Source organism: Gossypium raimondii, chromosome 2, assembly GCF_025698545.1.
Source record: "Gossypium raimondii isolate GPD5lz chromosome 2, ASM2569854v1, whole genome shotgun sequence".
Lineage (NCBI taxonomy): Eukaryota > Viridiplantae > Streptophyta > Magnoliopsida > Malvales > Malvaceae > Gossypium > Gossypium raimondii.
Genome location: NC_068566.1, coordinates 38335202 through 38345878, shown reverse-complemented (window position 1 = coordinate 38345878; position 10677 = coordinate 38335202). Strand labels below are relative to the sequence as shown.

At 33.9% G+C, this 10677-nt stretch overlaps 2 protein-coding genes across 13 annotated transcripts; one reads left to right on the top strand and one right to left on the bottom strand.

Moving 5' to 3' along the window:
* Positions 1-2614: 2614 nt before the first annotated feature.
* LOC105788658 (uncharacterized) lies at positions 2615-6895 on the top strand. Of its 8 annotated transcripts, XM_052627474.1 has the most exons (8): positions 2618-3024; positions 3471-3518; positions 3632-3745; positions 3931-5291; positions 5398-5649; positions 5865-5945; positions 6060-6545; positions 6673-6895. In XM_052627474.1, the coding sequence occupies exons 4-8, from the start codon at positions 4032-4034 to the stop codon at positions 6727-6729; spliced, it is 2136 nt and encodes a 711-aa protein (XP_052483434.1). In that variant the 5' UTR covers positions 2618-3024; positions 3471-3518; positions 3632-3745; positions 3931-4031; the 3' UTR covers positions 6730-6895. The 8 variants fall into 8 exon arrangements, with proteins under 8 accessions (XP_052483435.1, XP_052483434.1, XP_012471091.1 ...); XM_052627475.1 differs by lacking the exon at positions 3471-3518 and having other exon boundaries at positions 2615-3024; positions 3632-5291; positions 6060-6284; positions 6396-6545; XM_012615637.2 differs by lacking the exon at positions 3471-3518.
* A 1559-nt stretch (positions 6896-8454) lies between these two features.
* Positions 8455-10677, bottom strand: LOC105788657 (uncharacterized). 5 transcript variants are annotated; one of them, XR_001132116.2, is made up of 4 exons: positions 9652-10677; positions 9483-9513; positions 8818-8916; positions 8455-8707 (listed from the first exon to the last, which is right to left on the bottom strand). XR_001132116.2 is itself a non-coding variant. In XM_012615625.2 (2 exons), exon 1 carries the CDS (start codon positions 10530-10532, stop codon positions 9672-9674), a length of 861 nt encoding a protein of 286 aa, XP_012471079.1. In that variant the 5' UTR covers positions 10533-10677; the 3' UTR covers positions 8455-8707; positions 9652-9671. The 5 variants fall into 5 exon arrangements, 2 of the variants coding, with proteins under 2 accessions (XP_012471079.1, XP_012471078.1); XR_008193702.1 differs by lacking the exon at positions 9483-9513 and having other exon boundaries at positions 8818-8932; XR_001132115.2 differs by lacking the exon at positions 9483-9513.

Genomic DNA, 10677 nt, shown 5'->3' with positions numbered 1-10677 from the left:
TAACAAATAAGGTTTTGATTCAATGTTCAAGTTCATTTAACCATTTTGCTCAAGTAACACAAGAAGGAAAGACATTCAGACACACGAGTGTCCAACTGAACACCAAACAATCGATGAAATACTCAGTTGCGTGATAAATGCAATTTAATCAATGACTAACCATCACACTAAATGAGCAAAATGCAACAATAACAATACTCTCATACGCTCAAGGTAGTTCGCACAATAAACAATAAGAGTTGATGAGACCCTACACTCTACAACATGCGGATTATAAAAAAATAGATATCTTATTAAAACTAAACTAAGTGATCAATCCCATGCAATTAATTAATCTGATTTTAATCTAGCGAACTTCATTTATTCTAAGCCAAATCAATTTCTAATTTAATCTAATACTAATAAATGTAGTGACTAAATTATAAAAGTAGTAATAAATAAATTTCACATAAAATTAAATTAATCTCACACAATTAAAATTACCCATTAATATTAAAATGTAGCAAATCAACGTAGATATATGCAAATTAGTGTAATCACCGTTCAAGCCAAATTAACTACCATGAAAAACTAACTCAAATGCCAATAGTTTAAAGCAACTAGTCACCTCAATTCAAAACGAGTCAACAACTTTGGAAGGGCAGCTTTGTTTGGAGCAACAAACTAAAGCAAGTAGTATACAACCTTTGTGGTACATGGTCGTGGCTTGACAGGTTAAGGAAGAGCAAGGCAGCGGCGAGAAGGGAACGACCAATTGGTGTGGATGATAGTTAGCAGTGGCATGGTGGTATGGTTAGGTTATTGGGAGCAAAGCAAGAGGCGGTGATAACTTGGTACAAAACAAGGAGCTCTCTTATTTTTGGTAAAAGGAATCGGTGGGTTTTGACTGGTTGAAAAGTTGAGTCAACTTTCAAAATTCTAATTCCCTTATCACATTAAAATTTTAACCTTACCAAAATTTCTCTCTTCTTTAAAAGTTTTAAAATGAGATTAAATAAACGCGATTTACTCACGGTTAATATAAAATAATTATAACAATAAAATTAGATATTGAAACAATATTATAGTTTAAGATAAAAGAATAAGTTAAATGCATCGCACCGCCATCCAAATCTACACTTAAATTAATAATATCCAAAATTCTTAATTAATAATAACGCAAAACTCTTCATAGAAGTCTAACAAAATTCTAATATCTCACACACATACATATATATATATATATATATATATATATATCCTATTGAATAATAATAATAATAATAACAACACAAACACACGCACAAACCAATAATCGTAAAAAGGTGAATTTTCATTTTAATCCTTAAAACAAAATTCAAATTCAATTTAGACCTTATAGCAAAATAAAAATTTAACTTAACCATGAAATTAAGTTAAAAATTCAAATAAACCCATATTCCAAAAAATTTACTGAAAATATAAATTTTAATCCAACAGTCCTGATCTTGTAACTGTTGGGATCCAACAATTTTGTGGATGGTCGATGATTTTGCAGGGACGCTGCCACGCAAGCAAAAAGTATTATCTATTCATTACTCCAACAAATGTTTCTTTATCTCTATGGTAGAGCACGCTTTTTGTTTGCGTGGCTGATGACGGTAGGGGTGTAATCAAGCTGAGCAGAGCTCGACTCGGAATTTAGAGCTTAATATTTAGTTTGATCTCGATCAAATATCTATTTTTAAACTCAAGCTCAATTCGAGATATAATCAAGCTATTCGAGTTCGATTAAGCTCGTTTACTAATTCTTGTACTCAAGCTCACTTCAATAATTAAGTTTAAGGTTAATAATATGAAAATATGAAAAGCTCGATAAGGCTCGAGAGCCGTTTGAGTCAAGTATTTTTGAACTCGAATTCTGCTCAATTGATAGTTTAAGCTACTCAAGCTTGGACTTGGCTCAATAATTATTGAACCGAGTTTGAATTTTTTTTAGTCGAGCTCAAATAGCTTACAAGTACTAGTGTTTTATTTACACCCCTAGTTACCAGTGCAAAAGCAACCTATTTTCCTCAACAATAAAAAATAGCCTAAATTAAAAAAAAACAACTTTTTAACTATTTTTTCCTTAAAAGTATTTTAGGATGTCATATAATATGTGTAGCTTCTTTCCTTCAATATAATATTATGTTTATTATTTATGCGGTTAGTATTTGATATACTGATAATATATTTTTATATTACACAAGCACAAATAACTTTAAAAATTTACTATATATATTTTAATATTTTACTATACTTTTATATAACCTTCATCAATCCTAACTTCAAATTTTATATATATAAGATACAAAGGAGTGAAATATATATGTATATATATTTCGTTTCCTAAGAGAGGTGGAAAGGTGATAGACACAAGTAGGGGAATAAAGTATAAACCAACACGTAGTGGTTAGGGAGACGAAAGTAGATAGGCCTAGAAAGGGTGGCAATGGCTAACTGGGGCCATTCAATACATTAAACTAACACCAAGAAAACAACGTACACAACGACATGTAATGTAAGGGCAAGACAAAGGACAGCCGCTACCTTGCAACTTGAACTAAAGACGGCTCTTAAAATTAAAACTTAAAAAAGGAGAGGAGCATGTGAGTTTGGTTTTTGATGAAATAAAAAAGAAAATTTACAGCCAACCAAGAATTTTTCAGCTAACTCTTGACACACATTTCTTTTCTTTTTCTTTGGTTTGATTTTGGGAGGCTGACAATAATTCAGCAACACTGTACATAGGGAAAAGAGAAAAAGGTTAAAATATATAGATAGATAATATATTAGAAACATATCGGTAACATAGGTAAAAAGATAGAGATAGAGATAGAGAGAGTTTACATGGAAATGCAAAGAACCGCAAAGAGAGCTGAAGACAGTAGAAAAAGAAGGAAGAAGAAAAGTTTCATTGATTAAGATATGGGTTTTTTATTCTTTTGCTCTTTCTTTGTGTTTTAGATTGTTGGGTTTGGGTTTGAGTTTTTGAGCTGTGTTTGATCATCAGGAATTTTACTGGTATGTTATTTCTGCTTTGTGAATTTCATTTTTTTTATATAGGAATGGTCAAATTTATTGGCTTTTATTGTTTTCTGAATCCTGTATCCTTCAAAGCTGGATTTTTTTTTTTTGAAGTTGTATAGTTTTCTTAATATATTTTATTTGATTGGTTTAGAAGATGAAGAGAAAAGAGCTGAAAGTTTTCTCAAAATCTCTTCATCTGAATGCAGAAATCAACAAAAACCCAAACCCATATTATGATTGGGGTTTTGTTGTGGTTTAAAATAAAGATTTATGATTGTTTGTATTTGGGGTTTAGTTCTTTTTTCCAATTACCATTGCTTTGATGTGATTGATTGTTGTTGGATTGTTTGTTCTGTTGGTAGATTGGCAATAGTATATATTATTTGGAAATATTCCTATATGCAAAGAATTTATTCTGAGAATTTCCTTTTTGTTCTTAGCTTCTTGTCTGTGGAAATGCTTGGGAACAGGATTGGTGGCCATAATAAGTAGAAATTCTGGTGTTTTCCAATTATATATATATATATATACACACACACATAATGTCTCTATTCTTTCACATTTTCTTCCATCATTGGCTGATTCTTGGCACTGTGTGCAGGATGATATATTAGAGTCTGGCAAAGCATGGGCTACCTATTTCACTTTCCTTGCCAGGCTGCTAGGATGGAGTTAGATATTGTGTTCAACCTTTCTGCTCCGATTCTGAATTCAGGTGCACAATTTGGTGAAATAGCTGCTGGAATAGGGGTGGGTTTAGTTGATAGTTAATGATACTTGTGCCATATACACAAAAATGCAGTAGTTGACCTTGTTTTTTTATCCTTTTTTTATTTTCATCTATGAATTTTATTAGTTTTATGATAACATAGGGCAACTTGAATTCCATTGTTGCTTTAGTAAGTCAAGCATTCATGTATATCCATAAAGAATAAAGTGCTCAAGAGTCGATAACAAAGTAACTGCGAAGGTCTTTGAATTTTGGAGACGGATAGCTAAAAATGGGGTTGCCTCAAGTCTCCTCTAGTGGTGTTGCCGAGGAAGTGGCTGCATCGCTGTGCACATTTGTGCAGACCCCACACAGGATTGTTGGTGCGAGCAACTGTGATTTAATAAGGATGCCTGGAGGAAATCAAATTCAGGTGGATTTGCCTCGTTCAGCTTTTGGAGATCTGCAAATAAAAACCACTGGGGAGCTTCAAAAGGAACGCGAAACATTGAATGTGAATAAAGATGGTAGATCCAACATTTATAAGCTGAAAATCGGTACTGTGGAACAAAATGGCTGGCTCACTCATAAAAATGGGAAGAATATTCAGGCACCTGTTCCTAGAATTCTCGGTTTTGAAGCAAGGGCATTGCATTCTCCAGTCGATGTGTTCAATGGAGTCCAAACTTCCACTGTTGTTAGCATAAACGGTAATGTAGCTGAGTCTAATGGCTCAGTTGCAAGGAAGCGCTTATTGTCTCCTTTGAGTGGAATGCTCGGCCCTGATCAATTTAACCATGATGCTCTGGATATCGGTGGTGGTATCAGCCAAAGTGGTTTCAACAGCGGAACTAAAAGCTGCAGTATTTATGTGTCACAAGAGCATAAAAAGGCTCATGTTAGCAACTCTAGTTCTTTAGACCTTGCAATCTGTTCTACATCTTGTTTTCAGGAATGGAAGAATTCACTTGTTGATAATTCTCAAGCAAACTCAGTGGTCCTCTCTGATGTTCCTCTAATTAAGAATAAGGAGCTGCAATATGGCAGTCATCTTGTACCTCCTTCCGGAGGGCTAAGTTATTTTGGAGAAACAAATAAAAGAAGGAACCAGACACCGGCTATCACAATTCCTATTAAGAAGGCAGGCTCACCTCCCTTATCTTTGTCTCCTCTTGGTCCAAAATCTATTGAAAGAACAAAATATGCTGAAGGATGCAAGGATATGGTGGAACAGTTAGATGATGATTATATGACATTCAAGGAGCTGGAGCAATCTCTTAATGGGACAGTATCTGTTCAGACAGAAGAAGATTTCAGATTGTATGGTAAATCATTTCATCATTTTGATGATTTGCAGAATAAGTCTGATCCATGTTCTCCTGATCTTACCTGGGAAACTGCTTTGAAATGGGGCCAGAACTTGAATCATGCTCCTAAAAGCGGCAAATTGGTTAGAAGTCTTAGTAGTGGACCATCTGCTAGAAGGTCCTTGGTTGGTTCATTTGAGGAGTCACTGCTGTCTGGTCGGCTGTTATCCGGAAAAGTTAGTCAGGTTAGCAAAACTGTTGTAGTGCAAGGCGTTGTGTGTGTTTCATCCAAAGACTCTGCCTAAACTCACGATTTATTTTTACTTCATTTTTTTGGTTACTTGTATGCAGAGAATTGATGGTTTCCTCGCTATTCTCAGTATCGCGGGTGGGAATTTCTCTCCGCAATCACAGAAACTTCCATTTGCAGTAACTAGTGTTGAAGGAGATAACTACTTGCTCTATTATTCATCAATTGATCTTGTTAGGCATACCTCCACAAACAAGTCTAGAGGCCCACAAATGAAACGGAGCCTGAGCATTGACAATTCACAAGCTGAAAAGAGTCGCCTTCGTGTACCTATGAAGGGGCGGATACAATTGGTAATGTTACTTAGCATTGAGAACGTTCCCAATCAATCTATCATCTTATTTTCAAATACTGTCGGTTAATGGCCGTTTGATGACGCATCAAGTATTTGATCTATAACATTTTACAGGCTTCCTAGGTGTTGATTAAAGGTTATTATATAGGCTTATTATACCAGTTGGTAGTATAGCTTGACAGTCATGAGTAACTTGCAATTTGGTGTTCACAGGTGTTGAGCAATCCAGAAAAGACACCTATTCACACTTGCCTTTGTAACTACGATCTGACCGACATGCCTGCTGGTACGAAGGTACATTGTAGAGATAAATAACCTTTGAATTACTTAAAAACTTTACTATTATGAACTGACTGTATAATCACCCTTCTCTCTTTCTGGCACTTTATATCCGTGTTTTAACAACAGACATTTATGCGCCAAAGGATTACTTTGGCACCTGCTGCTGCAACTAACATGCCAGGAAAAGAAAACCGCAAATGCACCGAGACAAAAACGGATCCTAATACCGGAATATTACATACTCCTAGATATCCTGAACGGGATATGAAAGATATAGAAAGTGACTTAGACAGTGGTTCCGGAGTTTTTAACATCCGTAACAAAGAAAGCAGTTCATCAGACAATAGCAATGTGAGTTTAAACAAACTTGTACATAGCTCATCAAGGGTCAATGAGAGTAGTGTCGGTTCTGGTGTTCTTCGCTATGCACTTCACCTCCGTTTTTTATGCTCTTCCACCAAGAAATGTTCAAAGGCTGTCCGAAGGTGCAAATCCGATCCTCTGTCTGCACCTGCAGGAAACATGAACATGGAAGGGGAGCGACGCTTCTACTTGTACAATGATATGAGAGTGGTTTTCCCGCAGCGCCAGTCAGATGCTGATGAGGGTCAGGTAAGTTGTGTCTTCTTTTTCGTATTTGAGAAAACATCCATATCTTGTGCATGCAGTGAAGAGAGTTGAGGAACACTGACGGTTTTTTATATTTCTTTGTCTCTAATCCCATAAATTGACATTGCAGCTACATGTGGAGTACGATTTTCCGTCGAATCCAAAGTACTTTGACATCAGCAGCTAAAACATGGCCAAGCTTCACAAGTATTGGCTGTGTTGAGATTTCTGTACATATCTGTGAATATAGTCTGTTTCGTATAGCCCTTAAAAGTGGCCATTGATTTGTACATAATGAATCAATAATCAAACTATTCCATTTATTCATCATCATCATTTTACTCTTCTCAAAACATGCATCCAAATTAAAGCTTTGACTTTCAGCCATGAATGGTGCAATTGAGATGATGGAATCAAATTCGGAGCTTTTTATGAATAGGGCCATGAATACTGATTTCTATAGAAACTATGGCCTACTATTTGCAACTTTATATAATAATAATAATAATAATAATAATAATAATAATAATAAATTTTCAAATAATAATTAAACCAATAAAACTAGTTTTACTTCATACAAAGTAATATTACTCAAAATAATAAATATATATAATATAAAAATTTTATTTTGATAATTCAAATATAGTATTAATAAAAAAATTCCCGTTCATTATTAAAGAATTTGTACAAATTGATACATTGTAATTAAACTCTTTACTATTTAATTTTTATTTTATCTCTTAATAGTCAATAAATTGATCATAAAAGTTTGTAGGTAATATATAATTAATATAATTATAATATATTAGGTTAAATTATATAAATTTATTATTTATAAAATTTTATTTATGAAATATGAAGTTATTTATTGTATAAAGAATTGAATTTTGTTATATAAAACTAAAGTAACATTTTTTTTTTTTCTTCTTTTTTAATGGGAACATAATAATTTAAATATAAAATAATTCAATATAAAATTTAATTTATTTATTATTATATAAATTCATTTAATAAAAGTATTTTAATTGAATCAGATTATTATTTATTTATGATAAATTTTTATTTAACCAAATATTTTAGTAAAATCAATTTTTTTATAAAATGTGATAAACTTATAAACAATAAAAAATTAAATAGAAAATTCAGTAATATAATGAACAACAAAAATATGTAAGTCATTTTAAAAGCTTCTTCAAATTCATTGTTAACTCTTTAAATTCACGTGTCATATCATCATTTATTAAGGGTAAAGAAAATTAATGAATGAGTGACTAAAATATAATAGTTAATAATATCAATAACTAAAAATTAAGTGAGTAAAACGTAATTTTAAACAAAGTAAATTTCCCAAATGGGCCAACATGAATTCCAATTTTATGAAAACATCATTGTTCCAACGTCCATAAGTTGAATTACCCTTTCAGCTCATTTCATTCACCGGATTTGGATGGGGATTTTTCACAATTGATCTCATATTCGATCCAATTTGATTAAAAGATTTTGTAAGTAATTCAGGTTCATCTTACTTAGCCTAAATAAAATTAATTTTATTTAAATTTGATTATAATATATATATATATATAATCATATATATTGTTGGATAAAAGACATGAAAAGAATTGTACCAATGTTAGCTCATTAACAGATTAGAGGTTTATGAACAATTGGATATTAATGTTTTAAACATATTCCATCTTATTCATATCTATATCTCATTCCGAGTTCTAGATGAGCAATTGGATATTAAGAAGATATGAAATACCATGTTACTCCCATTTTTCATTTTTTGTTGAAGTACTCATGCCATGTCCAGTGCATATATGACTAAAGATCCTTCGTATACATGAAAAAATAGTATATATCTGTATCAGACACACATGCAGGCCCAAATCTGAGTAACATAGATGAAACATCATAAAAGCAATATAATTGAAAAACCATTCATGCATCATGCGTAAGCTCCTAAAACAGGCACCAAAACTGGCTTTGCCTTTGAATGAAGGTCAAGTAAACCTGACTGGTTTACACTTGACAGGAAGTGGATAAGTCCATTCACACAAATCAAACAAGAATCTAACAGGAAAGACATTTCAGAAAACAAAATTGGGTTTTCCTTAAAGAGTTTCTACGTTTCTTCTCACCCCAAGGATTCTTTTCAGTAATACCTATCCACAATTCAAGAATAAACAAAAACACAGTTAGAAATCTAATCCTTCTAGCACCAACTCGTATTTCATTTGTTTCTTTCTTCGTGGTTGACAAAACCATATCCTACCTTAAGTAATGTATCGGACTCTAAGAACTGCAAACAATATGTCAAGTAGTATATGAAATGCTGAAGCCTGAAATGACTCCAGTCTTGTCCATACTATCACTGTTTCAGAAGTATGCTAATTACCAAGTTGTGCCAGGCAGAGAGAAGAAAAAGGAAATGATGAAGATAAATTAGATTCAGATATCCATGTAGAATTTAGGCCGTATAAAGTTGTGAATGTATGCCAACTAAAGATTTACATAACACCATGATAAAACAAGGCAACTCAAAACATCATTGTTGATCCTAAGAACATGGTGAGAGGTAAGTCGAGATGATATGGAAATACATATGTTCAAAAAAAGATGCTCAAGTAGCAAAAATTTCTACCAAGGGAGCTCAAATATCAATAGCCAGTCTATTGTTGATTCAAAAAAACAGTTTCATAGGAAAGACAGCCAGAGTAAATAAACACCTAGGACATAATGCTTTATTCCTTGATATCAACTTTCCATACAAACACGCCATAATCAAGTACTTCACTATACAACAAGAAAAGAAATGAGAAAACCACAAGAATATGATTGAAATTGCTTAATTTTGTCAAGCGCTTTCATGTAACCAAAAGAAAAGTTGATATTGTATCATGTCTTCCATTAAAGTTCTCAACAAATAGTTAGTATTACCTTAACAAAAGCACCATATAAGAACAATGCACTGCAAAAATTGCACCAGATATAAGATTCATATAGTACAACAACAACAACAAAAAGGCCCTATATATTCTCCTACTTCCACTACATTAAAAAAAAAACAGTTAAACATGAAAAGGTTAATGAGGCTCAAAACTCTTACATTGCAATGGGTGATAAATGTCATGAAAAGCCTTTACTGAGTTTCTGGATTGCGCAGAACAGTTTCCTTCTTGAACCAACTGCATTTATTCCCATATCCTTCAAATCTTCCAATGTCAACAATGGCAAAACTTCATCATCCACTTCATGGATCTCAAAAACCGGGGCATATCTTCCTAAACCCAAACTATTCAACCATATACTAACCCCATCTTCCTCACAAGACGGAGCAGATAAATCGACCCCATCGAAAACCCGGGTCCGAATCGGACATCTTTGGTTATTTCCAGGGTAAAGAACTTCCCTTTCGTTGCCGTCGATACCCAAATTATCCAATGAATGAATTGGACTCTGCTCTTTCATGGGACTTTCCGAGTTCTCCATGTCGAAATTTTCGTTATCTTTGCTGCCACTGTATTTGTCCTCTGTTTCCACATGACTGTTGTTATTGTTGCCATTGGCATCATCGATTTTGGGAACCCAATTGGACCGAGGCCGTTTCGTGGCGGGGCCTCGTTTCGTGGAATCTTTGACTCCCCAGCTACCAATTGAAACGCCATCTAAATTGTTCTGAGCTTCAGTATGGTCATCGAGGGTGTCGTTGGTGGCGTTGAAATCAGTAGTGAGGTTGGTAAGGGCGCGAGTTTTGGAAGATTTAAAATTGGGAGAGGCGAGTGAGGGATTTAAGGAAAGGTTGTTGGAGTGGTGTTTCCATTGCTTGGAAGAAGAGGAGGGTCTTCTTACATGAGAATCGTAAGGTTGCTCACCGCCGATGTCGCCTAACCGAACGCTTGGACGTCTCTGGCGTTTCGATCCAACCGTCTCAGATGAAGCTACCGGCAATGGCCCTTCCACTCCGTCTGCTTGCTGTATGTCCGCCATGTTTATTTTACTTCACCTCTCAATTTTGTTTTATTTGTGAAGATTGTGTGGAAGGAAAAGTAGAAGGAGAAGAAAGAGAGGTTTAGTGTTTGGATTGAGGGAAAGTGAAATAAATGAAGAGAAGAAAGAACAGAGTTGAGCTGAA

Excerpts from the sequence above, each read along its gene's own strand:
- LOC105788658 (XM_012615637.2), top strand. The coding sequence starts at position 4,032 with ATGGGGTTGCCTCAAGTCTCCTCTAGTGGTGTTGCCGAGGAAGTGGCT. Across the intron at positions 5,292-5,397 it reads TATCCGGAAAAGTTAGTCAG|AGAATTGATGGTTTCCTCGC; the intron begins GTTAGCAAAACT and ends ACTTGTATGCAG. Across the intron at positions 6,546-6,672 it reads CAGATGCTGATGAGGGTCAG|CTACATGTGGAGTACGATTT; the intron begins GTAAGTTGTGTC and ends TTGACATTGCAG.
- LOC105788657 (XM_012615625.2), bottom strand. The coding sequence starts at position 10,532 with ATGGCGGACATACAGCAAGCAGACGGAGTGGAAGGGCCATTGCCGGTA.